We start from the raw sequence: 24,653 nt of genomic DNA, 5'->3' as shown, positions 1-24,653 counted from the left end.
GCTGACAATTACCCTAGGCCTTGTGTTCATGTTGACATTTCAATTCCAAAGCATCATTAAAAATTCAGAGAGAAAATGACTGATCATTTGATTGTGTCCCTACCCAAACTGAAAAGAGAGTGTGGTCTGAAGGCCAGCCATTAAACCGTATTGTTATTCAGCACGCAATGAGAAATCAGTACAAGCTGATGGTAGTAATTTGAGTACACAGAAGTCTCAGACGTATAGTGTTTTAGGTGGAAAACTGAGGGAGGCACGTGTCTTGGTTTGACTGCAGTGGAACAGCAGCTCTAAATATAGTGTCATTGACAGTTACTGTTTGTTGAGTCACATCCATTGCTTTGATCCTAATTAGCTGGGCTGTAAAAATCTAGCATTTCTAGATAATCCTCTGTCCTCATGATGTCATCTATTTAGGCATCTAAGTGCAGTAGTCCCTTTTCCATCAATACACCCCCACAGCATAACGCTGCAACTCCCATGCTTCACATTTGGGATGGTGTTCTTCGGACTAAAAGCCTCACTCTTTTCCCTCCACAAGTAGTGCAGATTATTATGGCCAAACAGTTTTTTGCCCTTCAAAAGGCTAGCCTTCTTCCTGGTGATCATCTACAAACTGCAGTCTGGTTTTTTATGCCTGTTTTGGAATACTTGGGGCTTCATTAATGCGTGAAAGCCTTTCAGGCCATGGTGATGTAGGACTCAAATAATGGTGGATGTACATATTTGGTACCTGATGCCTCCAAAACCAGTTCTTCTTCAGTTCCTTTGTTGTTGTCTTGGGGTTTGGTTGAAGCTTTCAGCCAAACGTTCTTAGACAGCAGACAACAGAGGGAGGGTTTTGTCAGCGCACAAAGAGAAATCGGTGCAAGCTTATGATAATAATTTGAGTACACAGGTGTCTAAGATGTCATATAGTCTTTTAGGTGGAAAACAGAGGGAGGCACATGTCTTGGTTTGACTGCAGTGGAACAACAAATCTAAATATAGTGTCATGGACACTTACTGTTCCTAATTAGCTGATCCTTGGCTGTAAAAACTCATATTAGGGTGTTTCTGCAAATACAGACACTTTAATGTCCCAGCAGTGGAATATTTATATGTCCTTACTGTAATACCTGCCAAATGACTTAACACTCTGAGCTGTTGCAGTAAAGACATTGTTGCTAGTTTTGATCAATTGTCTGCTATATTTAGCTTTCGCAAAAGATTTCTAATACATTTGAATTCATAATGAATGTCACATTGTTTTAAAGGTCTATTTCAAAACACATTAGTTATAAGCTGTAGGGTATATACACACAGAAAATGCTGAATATGAAAATGTGGTATTTAGTCTAGGATCACCTAGATAGGTTTTCCCAGTCTCTTGTGACTGTAATAATCCAGTAAGGTTTGAATGTAGTCTAATGCTAATACTGTGAGTTTGGTTTATTAGTGAGTTTAGCATTATTTCTTGTATTGGTATACTCTGGTTTTGATTTGGTTTGATTTTGGACTCTGCATTGCCCTAGTTAGCATCACCCAGGTGTTTGCCTGTTTCAGATTTGGATTTTGCCTTACCCTTCGGTTTTAATTTCCATAAATGTTTCTTTAATAAACTCTATCCTTCACTTGCATCTGCACATTCATGACATTAGCCATGAGGAATAGTTGCAAATAGAAGCTCATGACAGGACAGGGATAGATAGATACTCAACAGTATAGTTGCTAAACAACATAAGACTACACCTTCAGTAATAAATGCAGATTTGAATCAGCAATTCTTTTAACAAGAATTAAGTTTTAGAGAACTGTAATTCATGACAGGGGTCCTACTTGGAAATGTAGTTCAGGTTTGTTTTTGTAATGAGTTGTTGGAACAGAATATCAGGTTTTCTTTTTTAGTGCATGTGCAAGTACACTGCCCTTAAAGAGCTTTCTGTTTGTGTCAGTGGGGGGTCTGTATATGTAGACTGACTACTTGATTACAATGAGATGCCTTAACTGATTAGGGATTTCATTTAGACACAGATGCTACACAGTGCTGTGATTTATGGAGGAACATATCTGTCTACCTGCATTATTGACCTACACATTTGTCTCATCATCCAGTAAGAATGCTCTGAATTCAGCTATATAAATTATTAGTCAAGAAAATTAAATATAAGAAAATTAGTCAAATAGATATATCCTTGACAATAATTTAATGTCCAGGAATTCTTCTGTAATATACTGTACTGTAGCTGCAATATGCACGTGTAGTACTTCTTTAATAGTTCATTTATTTATATAAAAGTGATTTATGGATGGATTCATTGGTGCAAATGATTTTATTTTGAGGATGCTTGGTATTGTTCTGTGTTTGTCTAAGCTTCAGTGAACCTCAAATCCACGTGAGCCAGGCTGAATTTTTCACGAGTCGCTGCATTCAGATTACCCATCATGCATTGGCACGACACTGTTTTGTGTCTGTGGGCATTTGTGCTTGGGACTGTGATTAATAACGAAGAGCTTATGAAAATCACATCACCTCAGTATGCATAATTAATGACAAATATGACTGCACCTCCCTGCACATTTATTCAGTGACAATCCTGACACTTTCTGATTGCCTAAGAAGGAACAAGACACGGGAAATGTTCTTTCTGAACACACACTCCTGATAATAAAATGCCATACAGGAAAATGCCAAGATAATATAATGACAATGTAAAATCTAAAAATATAACTATAAAATTGTCAGTAATTACATAAATCAGCCCAAGAATATGAAAACTCATACTCACAAATCTCACAGGTGATGTGCAGTATCATGGTATACAGTGTCTTTCAAGCTATACTGCCTAGACCCAGTTTTCTCTACAGGTTCTGGTAGGTTGATTAGATTTTGGTTGAATCTTGTTTCATACAACAATACACGTTTTAAGTGGGATGCACTTTCTGGAAGGGAACATTTATTAGCGCTGTCAGGAAGACATTAGAAAGTGCTCTGCTTTGTTCTCGCTTCCAGAGTTCCCATACTTTAAAAATGTCTTATGTTTGAAGCACCTGCCAGAGATGCATAAATAACAGATATTGTACTCATTAGAAGATCCTCACCACAGGAACCATGTTCTTCCTCGCTGAACTAGACACTCTTACATGTCATCTAACCGCTGATGTTCGGCAAGTAGAACAAATCAGACAGTATTTACTGTTGACTCTCATTATCTCACGAAAACATACGACTCTTCTTTCAAGCTTGTCAGATCCTTGCTTTAATTACTGCGGCACAAACATGCAGTACTGAGTTTCTTGTCTCATGGCACGACCATTGAATATCTTCTCTCAGTGCACGACCAATATGAAATATGAACAGGGGATGAGGAACAGGGGAAATTGGCAGTTTAGTGCAGCCCTGAGAGCTGTTTTCTGCTTGATGGTGTGTGGATGTGCGTGTGTGTGTGTGTGTGTGTGTGTGTGTGTGTGTGTGTTTGTACAGGGAGGAGGGAGCATGACCTGATGTGGCCATTATCATTAGTCAGAATAAGCTTCAGGGCAGAACAGAACTCGACATCTCCATCCCTGGATAGTTCCTAATGACTTCCTATGTGGGCTCTCAAGCTGTGGGCTCTTCCCCTCAAAGATAGCTCATATTTGGGCTGCAAATATTTTCATGAGTCAAGCAGCTGGAAGCTGAGGCTCATTAAAACCAATGTTTTTGTGGTCTGGCCAAAACTTTTCTTTTGACGATTATTAACTTTGGCTCCTTTTGCACAATTAAGTTTAGGGTAATGTGTAGAATGCAACTTATCCACTCTAGGTATGGTCACATGTCTTAATGCAATACAGTGGACTGTGGACATTTATTATTTTTATTTAAAAAAATAAATAAAAAAAATGATATATATATATATATATATATATATATATATATATAGCTTGTAGAATTATCTCAGGTTATGAGCTCATCCATCCAATGGTGAATTCTAGTGCAACTGAATATATAATCCCATTTGAGAGTATTGGAAAGGCAAAGCCAATTCTATTGTTTTTGCTATAAACGGAAGACATTTGGGTTTGAAATCAAAAGATGAATATGAGATGATAGATCAGAATTTCAGCTTTCGTTTCCTGATATTTAAATCTATGATGTGTTAAAAACCCACCCATTTTTCAAGTGATCAAAAGTATTGGAATATGTGACTGACAGGTGTTCCTTGTTACCCAGGTGTACTCTAAGATTGCTTATTTAAACATTTAATAGCTCTGAAGAACTACTCTTGATTTGAGTCCTAGGTTTCACCTTTGAACACCTTTGATGGTTTGCATTTGTTGCTAAAAAGGATAAACCAACATGAAGATCAGAGAGCTGTCTATGGGAGAAAAGCAAACCATTTTGAAGCTGAGAAAAGAGGGAAAATCAATCAGCACCATTGCCCAAGCATTGGGCATAGCCAATACAACAATTTGGAATGTCCTGAAAAAGAAAGAAACCACAGGGGTACTAACAACCAGACATGGAACAGGTCTTTCAAAGATAACAACAGCAGTTGATGACAGAAACATTATGAGAGCTGTGAAGGAAAAACACAAAAACGACAGTCTGTCACATCACCAACAACCTCCACAGTGCATGGGTGAAGGTATCACAAGCCATATTTTGAAGAAGACTTTGAGAGCCGAAATATAGTGGCCATACCACAAACTGCAAACCACTCATCAGCAGTAAGAATCAGAAAGCCAGATTGGACTTCACAAAGAAATACAGAGATGGGCCAAAAAAAGCTGTGGAACCTTCTAACAAAGTGATGGAAAGGCCAAAGTGTGGAGAAAGAAAGGACCTGCTCATGAACCAAGACATACAGGCTCATCGGGCAAACATGGTGGAGGTAGTGTCATGGCTTGGGCTTGCATGGCTGCTTCTGGAACAGCCTCACTAATCTTTATTGATGATGGAACTCATGATGGTAGCAGCAGAATGAATTCAGAAGTCTACAGAAACAATTTGTCTTCCAGTTCACAGAGAAATGCGTCTGGTCTAATTGGGAGGAAGTTCATCATGTATCAAGACAAATGATCTGAAACACACTGCCAACACAACAAAGGACTTCAGCTGGGGGGGGGGGAGTGGAGGGTTTTAGACTGGCCAAGTCAATCGCCAGACCTTAACCAAACTGAGCATGCATTTCATCTTCTGAAGAGGAGACTGAAGGGAGAAACCATGAAAACAAACAACAACTAAAAGATGCTGTGAAACAAGCCTTAAAAAGCATTACAAAAGAACAATGGAACAGTTTGGTGATGTCAATAGGCCGCCAACTTGATGCAGTTAATGCAAACAATGGATATGCAGCCAAATATGAAGTGTTATTTACTATAAGACTTCTGGTTCTTCTGGTCTGGTTTTTATTACACCAGTGATTTCTTTCTTTTTCAGGACATTCCAAATTGTTGTATTGGCTATGCCCAGTGCTTACGCAATGGTGCTGATCGATTTCCCCTTCTTTTCTCAGCTTCAAAAGGGCTTGCTCTCTGATCTTCATGTTGGTTTATCCTTTTTAGCAACAAATGCAGTCATCACAGGTGAAACCTAGGGCTCAAACCAAGACTAGCTGTTCAAAGTTATCAATTGTTTAAACAATCAGCCTAACAGAGCACACCTGGCCAACAAGAAACACCTGTCAGTCACATGTTCCAATATTACCGATCACTTGAAAAATGGGTGAGTTTTCAGAGGGGACTGTAACTGTATACACAGAAAACTATACTGGTATCACGGGAGTTGTTCGATTTACTGAAGCAGTTCCCATTAATGTTGCATAACACATTTTAGCCTGCGATTAAACAGTGTTACAGAATTATTCATAATGTTCCAGCAGACATGTTTTCTTTCCCCAGAGATAGTTTTTAATAACTTAGCACACAGATGACAAAAACAAATGAGCAGCAACATCTGTTGGTTATGGTTATGAAAATTCTCTATGTCAAGCTCATCTCAAACAGTGTGTGCACGTTTTTGTATGGTTATGGCAGTACGTTAACAGCATTAGGGCTATTGTTGTACAAAGTAACATATTACTATAATCTGCTTACATTTCCCTGTTTTTCTTACAAACACATTGCTGTTACTGACTTAACTCTGACTTTATTACTTCTATGTTTCTAAAGAAACAATATAATTACATTAAAAGAATTTACGGTATGGCCTATATGGTTCTATATAAAATTGGCTCCACCCTCCTTACGATAGTTGAGACAGTTGACATGGTAATTCAGTGACTGCAGCTTTAAAACAAACTTTTAACTATTGTGAATCTGTTAACATTTGCTGCATAACACTATATATATTTGCATAACTATATAATAAAGCAATGCTGGAGAATTTATGAAAACATTTGCTGTTTTACATGACTGTCTTTTATATGACAACGAGAAGAATGAACTGAAGATTGTTACTGTATTTTTTTATTATCTTGCAAGTTTTTTTTTTCTGACAGTGCATTCATGGCACTTTGAGAAAGCTGTAGAGGGTATACCTAATGTATCATAACAGTAATATAAACGCAAATTTTATTACAACTTTAATTTGAGGGCAGTAAAATCAATCATTTAGCTGAAATACAGGTTTTATAAATAAGTGGAAATGGTATTGGAATGGTGATTTATTTATTATAATTTTCAGTGCAAATGGACCACCAGCACTCAATTGAAATCTTAATGGAAGATTTTTCAAATATTTCATGATTGATGTTAGGAATTGATAAAATAATAACTTAATAAGATAAGATTTATAACAATTACAGTTACAACAGCCTAAAACAGTCATACCATGATGGTAAGTGAGGTGTCTTCTCTATTTCAATTAAAAACAACACAGTACTGCTTTATAAAAGATTTATTCAATGCTTCTTGTCATGAATTCCCTCTTTCAGTGCACGTTGCAGTTCCCAGTGTGATGAGTGCTGCTGTCGTATTGTTTATTTTTTCACATCATGTGCTTTTGTTTCTGTACTAGTTCTGTCTCCTGACATTAGTGTAACCCTAATTGTGTTCACCTGTTCTGTGTTTGGACATTGATTAGTTTGTCAGTATATACTGAGCCTTTTTTTTTTATTTATTTTTTTTTATTTTTTATTTTTTTAATGTTTTGTTGCAAACTCTCATTGAATGTTATCATGCATTTCTAAGCCTTGTTTTGTAGTTTCATGTTTCCTTGTTTTTCCCGTCTTACAATAATCGATCACCCTAATTTGTTGCTGTCTGCACTGTGCTCGGATCCATGTTTGGCTCTCAAGCAGTGATTCATGGCTTGCCCTTAATAGAGCACATGTTCAGTATACGCACTTGCATCCTGCCTTCATTAACTACACAGTACACTTGATGATGACCTCTCAAATCATCTAATCGAGCAGCATGTTAGTATAAAATAAGTTCCCCATGTGTAGAAAAAAGAGTGTATTAATCTTACCTAAGCAGGCAACACTTGATCAGGATTGAGGGTGACTCAGCCAGAGATGAAGAGAGTTGTAGTTGAGAAAATGATAACACCATCATTTAGACAAATACTGAAAAGCTACCAGTGACAGGTTGTCACAGCTCAGTCAGATCAGAACTCAATTTCCCAAGATGCAACACTCACTTCTCATGCATGCATGCGCTCGCCATCCCCGGAGTTCTGATCAGACACACCTGGCACCAATCACACCCACACACTCCCACCGCTAGTACTTAGGGATGTCATTCACCTAGAGCCAATGCGAAGTATACGTTCAGTCAACTCGTTTCTCTGCGTTACCAAGCTGATCTAGTTAGTTAGTATTCTCGTTATCCTCGACCCTTGTTTCCGGTTTCGACTACGCTCTCTGCCTGACCCCGTTTGTGTTGTTCGTCCGATCGCTTGACCATTGCCTGTCTTCCGACTACGTTTCTTGAACTTCCCGATACCACGCTCTACACCTGCCGCCCGCTTCTGCTTCTGCTTCTGCTTCCGTGTCGATTCGAGGTTCGTGACACAGGTGGATATGAACCACCATTCGAGTGAAAAACATTTGCGAATTATTGGGACAGATATGGCACTGACAGGAAGTCTAAGCATAAAAAACATTTTGAATGCTCAGACTAAGACATATTGAGCTTCCATTCTTTACATTCCTTTGGAATGACAGCCCACTGAGTAAAACCCCATGTGTTTCTGCCATTACCATCCATCCATCCATCTTCTATACCGCTTATCCTTCCTTCAGGGTCACGGGGAAACCTGGAGCCTATCCCAGTGAGCATCGTGCACAAGGCGGGGTACACCCTGGACAGGGTGCCAATCCATCGCAGGGCACACTCACATACACATTCACACACTACGGACACTTTGGCCATACCAATCAGCCTACCATGCATGTCTTTGGACTGGGGGAGGAAACCGGAGTACCCGGAGGAAACTCCCACATCACGGGGAGAACATGCAAACTCCACACACACATGGCCCCGGCGGGAATTGAACCCCCGACCCTGGAGGTGTGAGGCAAACGTGCTAACCACTAAGCCACCGTGTGCCCTTCTGCCATTACATTTTAAATAATTAATGGACAGCATACATTCGATGGCAAAGAAGTCACCCTGATACAATCAGCATACAGGTTGTCACATAAAACCATTGTAACTGGTCTAAGAAACGTTCCCTGAAGTCTTCACATTGTATGCAACTGCTCAGAATGCAGGGTCAGCTTCTGATGAGGATCCAGGGGGATGAAGAGGTGACATTTACAGATGTCTCAGTTTATTTTAGCTTTGTACTTGAGATGTGTCTCACGTACATTTAACTGGATATGAAGTAACAGTGTGAATAAATGGCAAGGCACCAATATTGAGTCTAAAGCAGTGTACAGAAGTGTTATCAGAAGGAGCACAGCTCTTTGAATTAAAGACAGGAGACTGGCTGTATCTTAAATGCTAGCTATGGATCTGAGCAAATGAAAGCTCAGTGTGCCTAAAGTAAAAAGATTAAACTCCATGATGCTATGTTGTGACCCACATCTCTGAAATCTAAATTAGAGACTAGAACAGTGTTTGTAGGAGATAAAAATCCCAAAAAATGGAACATTCGTTTTATGTGGAATCCCATATAATGTCAAATTTGACTGGAGATATGACAAGAAGAAGATAACTGGAGATTTCTTTTATGTCTAAGAATTGCTTTTATATGTCAACAGCTGACTTGCCTGATGCCATTCATTAATGTATTCTTTCAGTCATTCATTTGATTTCATCTTGGTCAGGGTTCCAGTGGATCCGGAGCCTGTCCCTGGATCACTGGGCGCAACCCAGGGCAGAAACTGGATGGAAAACCAGTCCATCACGTGGCACCATGCACACACTCATTCTCACTTATAGGCAATACAGAGTACACACCGTGCCTACCAGCATGCTTTTGGGAATGGGTGGAAACCCAGAGAACCTGGAGGAAACTCAACTGGACATGGGGAGAACATATGAAGCTCCATCATACAGTTCAGTAAATGCTTTATTTATTTAATATGAAGCAGATGGATCCTTATCTGCCTTCTTTGCCCAATTAAGTGCAATTTATCAACATCTTGCACAGTATAGATATGTTCCTTGAGCTGCCACTTTACAGGTAGTTCAGAATGTACAGTAGCAGCCCACATTCTTAGCAGGTAAAAGAAAGTCAGAACATTAACCCAGACATCTTCAAGATACACTAGTCCTGCTTATGACATTTAATGCTCTCAAAGTTTAGCCCTAGCCTATCAAGCTATAGCCCATCAGAAGGACTTAACTGAGGCAGGCCTTCTGTTAATCTACATGATCTCTCACAGCTAAGGGAAGGCAATTTTCTTACATCACCTCTAAACTCTAGAATAATGTATTAGAGAATATTAGCAATGCAACCTTTATATTACTTTTGAATCCAGATTAATATTGCTTTGTTTAACCTGTCCTATCTGTTGTTATTAGGGCCTTTATTTTATTATTAGGTCTTATTATTTATTTTATTTTAAAATTTAGTTTCTTTAATTATTAAATAACTGTAGATTGTTTTATTATTATATGCTATTACAAATACTGTTTAGTCCTTTAATATTTCTGTGTTTATCTCAAGATGTTGACCCAAAATTAAAAAATTAGAAATCTCTTTTTCAAACAAGTGAAATGCCTTTAGAAAAGTCTTCTGGTGGTAATTTGTATATTGTTAAAATAGTTAATGTGAATATTTTATCATATATTCATAAAAGACGGAGTGAGATGACACATGCGATACCATTACATCCTCTTTATGCAGATTAGTGCCTGGTTCTGTGTAATAAATTTGATTCTCTAGACAAATGACATCTCTGCATTTGTTTCATGGTAAGAACTTTCCCAGCAGCTTCCATTAGTAAGCACTTTATGATGACCCCCATTAGCAGCCCGTTGAAATTGATGCTTGCATTCTTACACTCTTTGGCTTTAACCCAGTAGGAGTCATGCCAATAACCACTGCAGCCTCAGCCTTTCTACTCTGTCTCTCTCTCAGCACTATCACAGTGCTGCAGACTCAGCAGTATCTGATGTATTTAGAGGCAGGTTTGGAACCTGATATTCAGCAACCATGCCAAGTGTTCATGCATTTCACATTCTGATAAAAAGTGCACTTACCCAACTAGGGAAATATAGAGGCTTAGATGGGGATGGTGCACGTAATGGAGATGGCTAGTGTATTATACAATGATTTCCATCCATCCATCCATCCAGTGATGGATACAATGATTTCTATTGACTTAAATTGTGATTTCCTTGAATTATATCTTGTTTAAACATGTCTTGTCTATACTTTGAATACTTTTTTAAATGTTGTATTTTAAATTACTGGGACTATAGTTCAGTGTAGTACAGTATACTTTGAAGAAGTACCTTCGGCAGCAATTATAGCTTTGAGTCTTCTTGGATAAGTCTCTACCGGAGTTGCATTTGGGTCGTTTTCTCCCATTCTTCCTGGCAGATCTTCTCCGGCTCAATTGGATTGGATTGAATGGTTACATCACAGATGTTCTGGAGCCCAGTGAGGTCTGGACTTCCGGTCTGGCCACTTAAGACTTGTCCAAAAGCCAGTGTTGTTTTGGTTCTATTTTTGGTGTCATTGTCATGCTGAAATATGAACCTTCACCAAAGGATGAATCTCTGTATTAGGCATTCATTCTTTGCTCAATTGTGACCAGTCTCCCCATCTCTGCTGCTGAGAAGCACCCTGTAGTGTGATGCTGCCACTACCATACTTCAACCTAGGGATGGTATTACCAGTTGATGAGCAGTATCCATTTTTTGTCAGACATAGTGCTTGAAGTTCAGCCTGTAGAGTTAAATCTTTGTCTTATCAGACTAGAGAATCTTTTTACTCCCACTCTCAGAGTACTTTAAAATGCTTGCAATATGCATTTTACTCAGGAATTAAAAAAAAAAATAAAAATTAGATATTTCATGTTTAATATATGATCTGAGATATATAAGAAGTGTTTTTGAAGTTTAATAATTTGCAAAAAAAAAAAAATCAATTCAATTAAAATAAAAATAAAAACATGTTTTTGATTGTGTGTGTATATTAATGTCCAAAACTTTTTAATCCATCTTAATTAAATCTACAGTGCATCCGGAAAGTATTCACAGCGCTTCACTTTTTCCACATTTTGTTATGTTACAGCCTTATTCCAATATGGATTAAATTCATTATTTTCCTCAAAATTCTAGAAACAATACCCCATAATGACAACGTGAAAGAAGTTTGTTTTAAATCTTTGCTAATGTATTAAAAATAAAAAAACATACGATACTACATACGATATTTACTTGTCCCAGAAGACAAAAAAATAACAATTTATACCAATCATCCAGTTAAAATTGTTTCTTGTGGAGTATATCTAAACATCTTGTGAAATATACAGTCATGTAAAAACATAAGTACACCCCATGGAAATTGTTCGCTTTTTAGACATAGTTGGACAAATAAACATTTGATCATCTTTGAAACAGTGCATATTAATGAAGTTGATATACTTGAACAAAACAAAGAAAAATTGCTTTTTCAATAATTTCTTCAACAGAAATATCAATAGGTGTGATATTCTTCTGTGTAAAAAGTAAGTACACCCTTGGCCTCAGAAGCTAGTATAGCCCCCTTTAGCAGAAACAGCTTCTTGTACGCATTTTGCATAATTGTCCACCAGTCTCTGACATCGGCTTGCTGGAATTTTTGAGCACTCTTCCATGCAATATTCTTTTAGTTGCAAGATGTTTGAGGGGTTTCTTGCATGTACTGCCCGTTTCAAATCCCCCACAACATTTCAATGAGATTCAAATCCGGGCTTTGACTAGGACATTCCATAACCCTCCATTTCTTCTTTTTGAGCCTGTTAAAGGGTCCACTTTTGGTTCAACTTCCAGACAGATGGCCTTGTATTATCTTCAAGCACTCTTTGATATGATGCAGAATTTATAGTTGAATCAATGAATGCAAGCTGTCCAGTCCCTGATGCAACGAAGCAACCCTAAACCATAACATTTCCACCCCCATGCTCCACAGTTATTCCACAAAATATGAGGTATGGAGGTGCTTTTCCTGAAAAGCTGTCTTTGATCTGTGCCAAACATGTCTGCTGTTACTGTTGCCAAACAACACATTATTCCAAAAGGCCTGGTCTTTTCCTGTATGCTCGTTGGCAAACTGTAGTCTTGTAAAGGCTTTTTCCTGGCATGCCTCCCATGCAGGTCAAATTTGTGCAATCTCTTTCTGATTGTAGAAGCCTGCAGTTTGACACAAACAGTTGTAAGACTTACGAAATTTTGGGGTTCTTGGAGACATCTTTTTGCATCAGATGGTCTGCTCTTGGGCTGAATTTGCGGGGGAAGCCAGTCCTGGACTAATTGGCAGTCGTTTGAAATCTGCGCCATTTGTAGATTGTTTTCCTTACAGTGGAATGATGTATTTCAAATAATTTGGAGATTCTTTTACATCCCTTGCCAGATTCCCTTGGCATCCACAACCTTTTTTTTTCCTGAAGGCCTTACAGAACTCTTTAGATCTTGGCATGATGACACCACACACTTCAATAGCAAAGGGAACATCAGACACTAGATATGAGTGGGGTATAAATAAGACAGGTTCCACCTGCACTCCCTAAGCAGGTTCTAATCACTGGCACCCAATCTTGAACACCTGATTCTAATTATATGGATTTGAAGGTGTGATAAATGTAGGGGTGTACTTACTTTTCCATTTAATTAATCTGTTCCTTGTTCATTTAAATTGTGAAGATTACTGTAAAATTTTGTGTCATTTGATAGTGTATCACCTTTATTAATAGGCACTGTTTTTCAAAAAGGATCAAATGTTTGCTTGTCCAAATATGTCAAAAAAGCCAACAATTTAAATGGGATGTTCTTGGTTTTTTCACATGACTATATTATTATTAAACAGACACTATTCCTGCCCTAGAAGAAGAAAGACCTAGTGCTTCTGACAGAGAAAAATGGTCAGATTTATGATATATATCTATATGAATATAGATACTGATGCCTTAAAGAATTGACCTCTAAGATAAAAGAGAATGCACAGAAGCATGCGGAATCGTAATATATACTCTTTGTAGTCAGGCTTCTCATTTTAAATGCTTGCTTCTGGTGAAATCTTGTCCCCGCAGGGCTGACACACCAGTGGAGCCAGACAAACAAGGTTTTACTTTATATTGACAAAAAGATCATTTTTAGGAGCTTCTGAAGAGCAAGAGGGGAGAAGAGCATGAGAGAAGTGTGCACTTAAAACAATACCAATTATGATTCATTGTAATAGAGAAGTGGCAGGATGGTGCATGGCTTCACAGAATATGGATCGTGGACCCAGAGGGACTCTTCCACTGATACTGCCTTTTGATTGCTCACAAGTTTCTGAAGGTCACAGAAATGTTTCAGGAACATATCTGAGTCAGCCCATTGTATTCAGAGCTAATGGTGAAGAACACAGAGCTCTGCTGAGAATTTAACACAGAAACAAAGGCAACTACCAAGTGCTTAATAGGCAAATACAGTCATGTGGAAAAATAAGTACACCCCATGGAAATTGGTGGCTTTTTAAATATATTTGGACAGGCAAACGTTTGATCATCTTTGAAGCAGTACCTATTAAAGAAGTTGATATACTTGAACAAAACCACAAGGTAAATGGGCTTTTTCAATCATTTATTCAACAGAAATATCTATACATGTTTCTTCTTTTTGAGCCATTCTTTGGTGGATTTGCTAATGTGCTTAGGATCATTATCCTGTTGAAAGGTCCAATTTCGGTTTAACTTTCGGACAGATGGCCTCACATTATCTTCAAGCACTCTTTGATATGATGTAGAATTTATAGTTGAATCACTGAATGCAAGCTGTGCAGTCCATGAGGCAGCGTAGCAACCCCAAACCATAACATTTCCACCACCATGCTTCACAGTTGGTATGAGGTGCTTCCCTGAAAAGCTGTCTTTGGGCTGTGCCAAACATGTCTGCTGTTAGTGTGGCCAAACAACTCTGTATTTGATTCATCTGTCCAGAGCACATTATTTCAAAAGGCCTGGTGTTTGCCTATATGCTCTGGCCTGGTCTTTGCTAGTTATTGGCAAACTGTAGTCTTGTAATGGCTTTTTCCTGGCACGTCTCCCATGCAGGTCAAATTTGTGCAATCTCTTTCTGATTGTAGAAGCATGCACTTTGACATCAACAGTTGCGAGACTTACTAGCAGATACTGTGATGAAATTTTGGGGTTTTTGGAGACATCTTTTTGCATCAGACGGTCTGCTCTTGGGCTGAATTCGCTAGGACGGCCAGTACTGGACAAATTGGTAGTCGTTTGAAATCTGCGCAATTTGTAGATTATTTTCTTTATAGTGGAATGATGTATTTCAAATAATTTGCTGATCTTTTTAAATCCTTTGCCAGACTCCCTTGGCATCCACAACATTTTTCTGAAGGCCTTACAGAACTCTTTAGATCTTGGCATGATGACACCACACACCTCAATAACAAAGGGAACACCAGACACTAGACATGAGTGGGGTTTAAATAAGACAGGTTCCACCTGCACTTTCTAAGCCGGTTCTAATTTACTGACACCCAATCTTGAACACCTGATTCTAATTTTATGGATTTGAAGGTGTGATAAATGTAGGGGTGTACTTACTTGTCTGACTGATCAGTTTTTTTTTTAATTTAAATTGTGAAAATTACTACAAAATGTCAATTTTATGTGTGATTTGATAGTGTGTATCACCTTTATTAATAGGTACTGTTTCAAAGATCAAATGTTTGCTTGTCCAAATATGTAAAATAAAAACATATATATGATTTTTTTAAAAATATATAATAATAATAATAATAATAATAATAATAAATTAAAATAAAAAAACCCAACAATTTCCATGGGGTGTACTTATTTTTTTCACATGACTGTACATGTAATACAAATAATATCTGATATATTTCCTGCATGATGGAAATGTAAATCTAGAGCAATTAATTAGTCCTAATGGGTAATTATTGTATAGCCCCAAGTCCAAAAAAGTTGGGACACTGTGTAAAATGTACATTAAAAATAGAATGCAATCATTTGCAAATCTTATAAACCAATATGTTATTCACAATAGAAAATAGAAAACAAATCAAATGTTTAAACTGAGTAAATATACCTTTTTTAAAAAAAAAAAAAAAAAAGGTAATTTGAATTTGATAACCGCAACATGTCTCAATAAAGTTGGGATGGGGACAACAAAAGGCTGGGGAACTTCTTCTGCAACCAAGCCTTGGTGGAATTTGAGGTATGCTTGGGATCATTGTCCTGTTGGGAGGGCCAATGACACCCAAGCTTCAGCTTCCTCATAGATAGCATGGTGTTTTCTCCTAGGATTTCCAGCTACTTCAATGAATCCACCTTGCCTTCCACATGCTGCAGGATTTCAGTACCAGAGGATGCAAAGCAGCCCCAGAGCATCACTGAGCCACAGCCATGCTTGACCATGGACAGAGTGTTATTTTTTCATTCTTCGTCCTCCAGACATACCGTGCAGAAAAGTTCCAGTTTTGTTTCATCACTCCACAGAACAGAATCCCAAAACTTCTGTGGCTTATTTATATGATTTTGAGCCGACTTTTCTTGTGCTTTCGGGTCAGTAGTGGCGTACGTCTTGGAGTTCTGCCATGGAAGCCTTCTGCATTTAGTATGCGCCTTACTGTGCTCACTGAAACCTCAGTGCTTGTTGCCACCGAGTCTTGCTGCAGGTCTTTTGCAGTCACTCGAGAAGTGGAGAACTGGAGAAGTCATTATAAGTTGCATTTTCAGTTGAATTTGGGGAAACAATTTGAAGCATTGGTTGTATTGAACATTTTCAATTGCTTTTGTTTGATTTGTTCATATCAAACAGCTGAAAGTCTGTATATTTTGACAATAACCCTAATTTGCAATGGGGGTTGAATAATTTTGAATGTCACTGTATTTATTTAAGCAGTTTGATTATACCACTATTATGTCATGTTGAAGTACACCTGATATTTTTCACATCACTCACTATGTACTTATATATTTAACTTGCAAAGTTAGAAACTTGTAGTTTCTACTTTGTTATATATGAAATTCTGAGAAATTATTGCACTGTGCCACCAAGTACTGCAGTTAAAACCTGTTAGTTTTCACATAAGTTTGTAATATGTGCTTTGAAATGCAATATGTATAGTATGTACTTGTAATTACTACATATATTTATTATAAATACTTGGTATTTACTGTACTGTAAAATAATGAGCTACCACAAAGTCTGTTGCATTCCTTGTCTTTTTGAGAAATAAATTAATTTCAGGTCAAAGTGATCCGCTTAAAAAAACTTTTGCTAAAAGTAACACTAGCGAAACTGTTTCTCTAAAGGAAATGAAAAATCATTTGTAAGATAATGTCATATTGATCTGTTGGTTAAACACTGACAGGGACTTAAATAGCTTTTTGACTTCATATATACCTATCACATTCTCTTTAATACACCTCAATACAAGACACAATAGGAGAATCCTCAAGATTTGCGAAATATTTTTGTGTCTTCTCCATTCAGATTGTTTATATTGCTAATAATTGAGATGAAATTAAGATAGAATGGATATTTGAAAAAAAAATTACATAGCAATAAAATGAAAAAAGGATGAATGAAAAAGAGAGGATAAATTAGAGTAAATCATAAGTAGCCTATTGTATGCTAGGTCTTACTCATAAAATATTCTCATATTACATTATAACCTATTAATGACTTTTCCTCTTCTTTTCTTACAGTGAATTTTGATCACTTCCAGATTCTCCGAGCCATTGGAAAGGGCAGCTTTGGGAAGGCAAGCATGCATGACTATATCCAGTTACTTTACATACTCAGGCCAAGATCCACCCACATCATTTGCCCTTTGACTTACTTTTGGATATAATGGAAGTTGTGAACTATAGTCACTGTTATGGGCTATAGTGAAGCGTCTACAGTTATTTACAAGCTATGTTACAAGCTATTTTTGAATTTTTGAAATGGGTAGGCTATAGACACTAGAATAATGACCATTCGGTAATAGTATACAATTAGGAAACAATTGAGCCTTACAGCTTGTCAAAAACAAAAGCAAACTAGTGTTTATTGTTACCAGTTGTGCCTATACAATCACTGTGGGAAAGATAAAAATAATACATATCAGTAAGTCAGGGTAAGCACGTGTCTTATTTACTGTGTTCTTATAATTATGTGACTTCAGCTAATGCATGACTTTTGACCACACACACACACACACACACACAGTATATGTATATATTGTATATGTATTCAGTGTTGTAGACAATGTTTCCAAAGAAACAGAACATTCCCTCATCAGCTATGCGAACTGTAGGATATGGGTATTCTAAAAACTAAAATTTGTAAAGGTCCAGCTACATCAAATTCCATGCTTACAAAGATCCGGATGAACAACTAAAATGACTGAATTATGTGTCTGAATCATGTCATGAATCCTGACAAGAGCTAGCTTTTAATGCTTAACCATTAACAATTTGTTAACAGTTATAGATAAGAAATTTTGTTTAAACAAGCCATGTTTTCAATTTACTAATCAGGCCAGAGAGGATTAATAAAATGAGAAATCTGTGAAAGGCTTTGAAAACTCCCCCTTTCTGATCTAATGTCTTTAGCCCTGTAGCTAGTCTGTGATCCGATGAGCTGCCTTCAGCTAAACAATTTACATAAATGTGAATGGATAAGCCGCAGCAGAGGATCTGCTACAGAAGCCGCGATGGTTCATATTTGGTTCATATTTTGAAAACTAGAGTTGCTGAACTACAGCTAGTTTTTCTTCATACGTTTATCGGTTCTGCTACAGTATTTTGTGAAGTGTCACTTTAGCCTGCTGAAATATGTTGCTAGTTGACAACCCCTGGTGTAGGAGTGAAACTCATATGTGTCAAGTATATAAGTTATATACTAGCTGTAAGGAATGTTGATTAATGCTGATTAATTGTGAAAGTACATGATGGTAGGTTACAGAGTTCACCATATTCCTCAGTGTTGTCACCTCATGAAGTGTGAGCTGGAAAAGAATGGCGGGGGATTTGGGACAGACCCACTATGACTCAGTGTTCTCTTTATGTCAGTTGCACATACAGAGAGAGAGACTGAGATCTGTGCTGTTGGCAGAATGTCACTATGCCTCATCTCTTGGGGAGTTTCAGTGTCTAATTACTTCAGTGTTCTCGTTATCTGAATGAGATGGCCTGCTTAAGTGGGCCTTGTGTAATTACATTAGGATTTTCGATTAATCTGAACCATAATGGTTAATTAATTTCACTGGGTTGTTTTTGCCTTTTACATTTTCGCCTGGTTCTAAATGATTTTGTGCTTGTGTCTCAGTGGGTGAGTAGGAATTATGGTGCATACTAAATACCACCCTTAATAATAATGGAGTGAACTGTTGTGTTATATATTGTTAGTGCGTCCCAGTAGGGATGTGCACTGTGCAGTTCTTTATCATATGCAAATTACAGACAGCACTTTTTGCTAATGTGATGCAAATGCAAATTTTATCTATTGTTTTTACTTTTCGCTGAATCTGTTTTCATTAGTAAGTTTCTCTCAGCGATAAACAGAGATTGATCTGCTCCACCTCATTCAGTATAGCAAATACATTCAACAGTGCAGAGACAAAGATAATGTAACAAAGAAATATCACTATGTTTACTATCTAAAACAGTGGTTCTCAAAGTAGGGTATGTGAAGCATAGCCAGATGGTCCATGATTTATATATTTAGTTAAAGCAGTGGAAATCACAATTCACTATTATCACTGTTATTATGTATTTTTTATATTGCGTTCTTATAGCTGTTTGACAGGTCACTTTAATTCAAAGTGTTTTAATCCAAACCGCAATAACTCAAAAACATGTAAGCCTGTAAATAGTGTAGACTAGGACCTAGTGTGTTGGAAAGTTTAGGAATGCAAAGCTCTACAGCTCTAATAATAATAAGGGGCTCCTGCCTACAAAAAGTTAATTTAAATAGTATTCATGGTCATGACCTATTGATAGTATATATCATGAGAAAATGGAAAATCATGAGCTACTTATATATTTTGTACTTACTGTCTATGGTAATATATGGTATGCTGTGGTGTTATGATTAATTTTGTTCTGTGATGAATCTTGAATTATGGGTAATGTATTAATCTGACTGATCCTGTTTCTCCTCTGTATTATCAGAGAATGTTTAATTTTTCTCCTCCTTAACCTCCTTATCCTCTCACTCTTCCTTCTACAGTCTGTTTGCTCTGTCAATTTCTTCATGCTTTCATACTAAATTGTTTATAAAATAAGTAGCCTGTTTGGAATAGCACATCAGCATACATGGTGGAGGACATTACCATTTCAATGCATGTTAATTTTCATTCCAGCATCTTCGTTTTTTCCCTTCAGGCAGTTGTATTGTAATTGTGTTTCTTCAAAACAGGAACAGGACGTGGTAATGATGCAAATGAGAGATTGGAGTAGTGAGGTAGTGAGGGAGTAAATATACTGGGGCTGTGGTCATACATTTGTATACAAGTGAATACATGTAAAAAATGATTTTCTGCTTAATGAGAAGTCAGTGCGAGAATTCTAAAATGGCAGTAATGTGTATACATCTATGCTTTTGTAAAGAAATACTTGTAGAAAAAATTCTTTGTAGAATTTGTAGAACAAATACTGTAAATATTTGATACTGTCACAGCTCGGTCTGATCATAACTCCAATTCCCAGGATGCAATACTCACTTCCCAGGCACGCATGCGCTCCCCATCCCCGGAGTTCTGATCAGACACACCTGGCACCAATCACACACTAGTACTTAGAGAAGACAGCCACCGAGAAGCGGCGCGAAGTATACGCTCAGTAGCTTAGTTTGCTGCGTTACCAAGCTTATCTAGTTCGTTGTTTCTTATAATCCTCGACCCTCGCTTCTTGTCTCGACTACGCTTTCTGGATATCCCCATTTGTATTGTTCGCCCGATCGCTTGACCCTTGCTGACTCTACGACTACGCTTCCGGGACTTCCCGATCCTACTCTGTTCACCCGCCTCCCGCTCCTGCTTCCGTACCGTCTCAAGGTTGGTGACAGAGGTTCGCCAATTAATGGAGGCAGCGGGAAATCGTTGGCCGAACGCCATTGAGGGACATGGCCGGATGCTTACCGAACATGATCAACGTCTCGCCTACCTAACTGAGCAGGTAGCTCGGTTAAATCAAGCTGCGCAGCCTGCTACGGTGCCGACCCCACGCTTCCCTCCCACTCCAGCGCCGGAGAAGTATGATGGAGATCCCGCATGCTGCCGGGGTTTTTTACTCCAGTGCTCCCTGTTTTTTTCCACGTACCCAGACATGACGGAGAGTCAGAAGATCATCCACTTCATGGAACTTTTAACCGGGAAAGCTCTCCTCTGGGCTACCGCGGAATGGGAACAAGAAGGGAACCGTATCAGCACGTTTGAGCAGCTGACATCACGCTTCCGCACGGTATTCGATCACTCTCCAGACGGCCAGGAGACTGTTGAGGACTTATTGTCCATGGCGCAGGGATCACGGAGTGTGGCGGATTACGCCCTCGAATTTCGCACTGTCGCCGCCCGGAGCGGATGGAATCAACCCGCTCTAAAAGCCATGTTTCGCCGGGGATTAAATGCTGACATCTTAACGGAGCTGGCATGCCGCGATGACCTTTTGACCCTCGACTCACTCATCAGCGTAGCTATCCGCCTGGATCGTCTACTACGTAGCCGCCTCCCCGGACGCGGTGAGGCGGAAGCACTGACACCTGAGCACTCTAGTGAACCCATGCAGCTGGGACAGACTCGGGTGAGCACGCAGGAACGAGAACGATGGCGCCGTGAACACCGTTGTTTCTACTGCGGTGAGAGGGGCCACTTTGTGCCACAATGCCCCCTCAAACAGGGCTCTACCCGAGGGGAAGCCAAAACTGCCAGACCACTTCAGGCAGGGGTGAGTTCCGAACCCATTACCCAGCACTCTGTTCAGTCTGCCTTCGTATTGCCCGTTATAGTGGGTTACTCAAGGGTTTCTTGTGTTTTAGAAGCACTGATCGACTCGGGAGCGGCGGGGAATTTCATTAGCCAAGAGACCGTACGCCAATATAATATCCCCGTTCGTCCTCTCTGCACCCCTCGCCGTGTCCAAGCCATTGATGGGGCCCCCATAGGAGATGGCATAATCACCCACTGCACTGAACCTGTTAACCTCCAAACCAGCGCCCTTCATCAGGAGAAGATCACGTTCCACGTCATAGTGACGGCTCGGCACCCAGTGGTTCTCGGTCTCCCTTGGCTCGAACATCACAATCCCCAAATTTCATGGAACCAAAGGGAAATCACGCGCTGGTCAGCTCACTGCATTTCTCACCGTCTTCAAGTCCCGGTGATCTCCGTAGCATCCACCTCCATTGAAAGCCCAGATAAGGCAGATAACGTTCAGATCCCCAGTGTTTACCACGACCTCATAGAGGTATTCAGTAGGAAGAAGGCGAGCGGACTACCTCCCCACCGTGATTACGACTGCGCTATTGATTTGCTCCCAGGCACTACACCACCACGAGGGAGGGTCTACCCGTTGACGATCACTGAGCAAAAAGCCATGGAAGAGTACATTCAGGAGGCGTTGCACCAAGGGTATATACGACCATCCACTTCTCCAGCATCCGTGGGATTTTTCTTCGTGGAGAAGAAGGGAGGAGGTTTACGACCGTGCATCGACTACCAAGGACTAAACCAATGTTGCGTCAAGTACCGCTACCCACTCCCTCTAGTACCAGCCGCTCTGGAACAATTACGCACGGCCACCATTTTCACGAAACTGGACTTGCGCAGTGCATACAACCTGGTCCGGATCCGAGAGGGAGATGAATGGAAGACTGGGTTCAGCACAACTTCAGGCCACTACGAGTATCAGGTCATGCCGTATGGGCTTTCTAACGCCCCCTCGGTCTTCCAATGTTTAATTAACGATGTGTTACGTGACATGCTGGGACGCCATGTGATCGCCTACATCGACGACATACTGATATACTCTGACTCCCGGGAAGAACATGTTCACCACGTTCGCCGAGTGCTACAGCGACTGCTCCGTCACCAGATATATGTGAAAGCCGAGAAGTGTGAATTCCATAAAACCACCATCACGTTTCTGGGCTACGTCATCAGCCCCGAGGGAATCTCCATGGACCAAGAAAAGGTCCAGGCGGTAGTAAGCTGGCCCACACCCACGACCATCAAGGAACTACAGAGGTTTCTGGGGTTTGCAAACTTCTACAGGAGATTTATCAGGAATTTCAGTGCCGTCACCAACCCCCTCACATCCCTGCTAAAGGGGAGACCCAAACGTCTGGCATGGATTTCAACTGCCCAATCCGCCTTCGACAAGCTCAAGAAGGCCTTCACCACTGCACCCCTCATCAAACATCCAGACCCATCCAGACCATTTATAGTGGAGGTGGACGCATCAGAAACCGGGGTAGGAGCCATTCTGTCCCAACGATTTGGAGAAAAGCCAAAACTTCACCCGGTGGCCTTCTTCTCGCGAAAGCTTTCCCCAGCCGAGAGAAACTACGATGTGGGGAATCGGGAACTCTTGGCAGTTAAGTTAGCGCTGGAAGAGTGGAGACACAGGTTAGAGGGGGCTGCACATCCATTTGTCATCTTCACGGACCATAAGAACCTGGAGTACCTTTGCACTGCAAAGCGACTCACACCCCGCCAGGCCCGATGGGCCCTATTCTTCACTAGATTTCAATTCACGTTATCCTACAGACCCGGGTCCAAGAACACAAAGGCGGATGCTCTGTCTCGTCTTGATCAGACAGAACGGGTCAACGAGCAGGAGGAGTACATCATTTGTCCTTCATGTGTTATCAGTGCGCTAGAGTGGGAGCTGGACGCGGAACTAGAGCAGATTCCCCAGTCCCAAGTACCTGTAAAGTGTCCTCCTGACAAACTCTTCGTACCCGAAGAGTACCACCAAGAACTCATCATCTGGGCACACACGGTACTCGGTACGGGACATCCTGGAACACAACGCACACACCATCTCCTGGAAGAGTAATACTGGTGGCCCAATATGATAGGAGACATACACAAGGTGGTGAAGTCCTGTTCATCGTGCGCACAGAGTAAAGTACCTCGGACCCTCCCCGCCGGGAGGCTCAAGCCCTTACCTATCCCCGAACGCCCGTGGTCACACATATCTGTAGATTTCGTAACAGACCTGCCTAGATACCAAGGAGATACCACAATTCTAGTCGCAGTGGACCGGTTCTCCAAGTCCGTACGCTTCATTCCCTTACCCGCTCTCCCCACTGCATTCAGGACAGCTGAACTTCTATTCCAGCATGTGTTCAGGTATGACGGCATTCCGGAGGAGATTGTCAGTGACAGGGGCCTGCAGTTTACCTCCAGAGTGTGGTCCAGCTTCATGACGAAGATGGGAGTGACAGTGAATCTCACCTCCGGTTATCACCCACAAGCCAATGGGCAAGCCGAACGAGTCAATCAGGAACTGGGACGATTCCTCCGTACCTTTTGTGCCAATAACCCAGAGGATTGGAGCAAGTTCTTGCCATGGGCCGAGTACGCCCAGAACTCACTACGCCATTCGGCTACCAATCTCACCCCCTTCCAGTGCGTGCTCGGTTACCAACCCCCTCTGTTCCCATGGAACGCAACGCCCACCGCAGCTCCGGCCGTTGACCACTGGTTCCAACGTAGTGAGCGTGTCTGGGCGGACACCCACCGACGCCTGAGGGAGGCCTCAGACATGTACAAACACAAAGCAGATCGCCGCCGCAAGGAACACCCTGATTACCAACCCGGCGATCGGGTGTGGTTGTCCACAAAAGACTGGAGGCAAGCGCAGGGCTGTAAAAAACTAGCACCGAGGTACACGGGACCATTCAAGATCCTCAAACGAGTCAATGACGTCACCTACCGTCTGAAACTGCCACGACACAGTCGCATCTCCCCTTCATTCCACGTATCACGTCTCAAACCTGTTGTCAACGGTCCTCTAGCCACTGAAGTACCAGCTGAAACTCCCCCGACCCCTCTGGAGATTGATGGACAA

The 24,653-nt window shown here is 40.3% G+C and overlaps 1 protein-coding gene across 1 annotated transcript in view; it reads left to right on the top strand.

The window, feature by feature from the left end:
* LOC128605853 (serine/threonine-protein kinase 32C) overlaps positions 1-24,653 on the top strand; it is a 112,354-nt gene that overhangs the window by 12,874 nt on the left and 74,827 nt on the right. Inside the window, exon 2 of the mRNA XM_053621658.1 lies at positions 17,301-17,356. Coding sequence (XP_053477633.1) covers positions 17,301-17,356 — 56 coding nt within the window. The remainder of the gene's footprint in view (positions 1-17,300; positions 17,357-24,653) is intronic.

This window comes from Ictalurus furcatus, chromosome 3, assembly GCF_023375685.1.
Source record: "Ictalurus furcatus strain D&B chromosome 3, Billie_1.0, whole genome shotgun sequence".
NCBI lineage: Eukaryota > Metazoa > Chordata > Actinopteri > Siluriformes > Ictaluridae > Ictalurus > Ictalurus furcatus.
The sequence above is the reverse complement of the archived record's forward strand: the minus strand, read 5'-3'. Positions and strand labels throughout refer to the sequence as shown.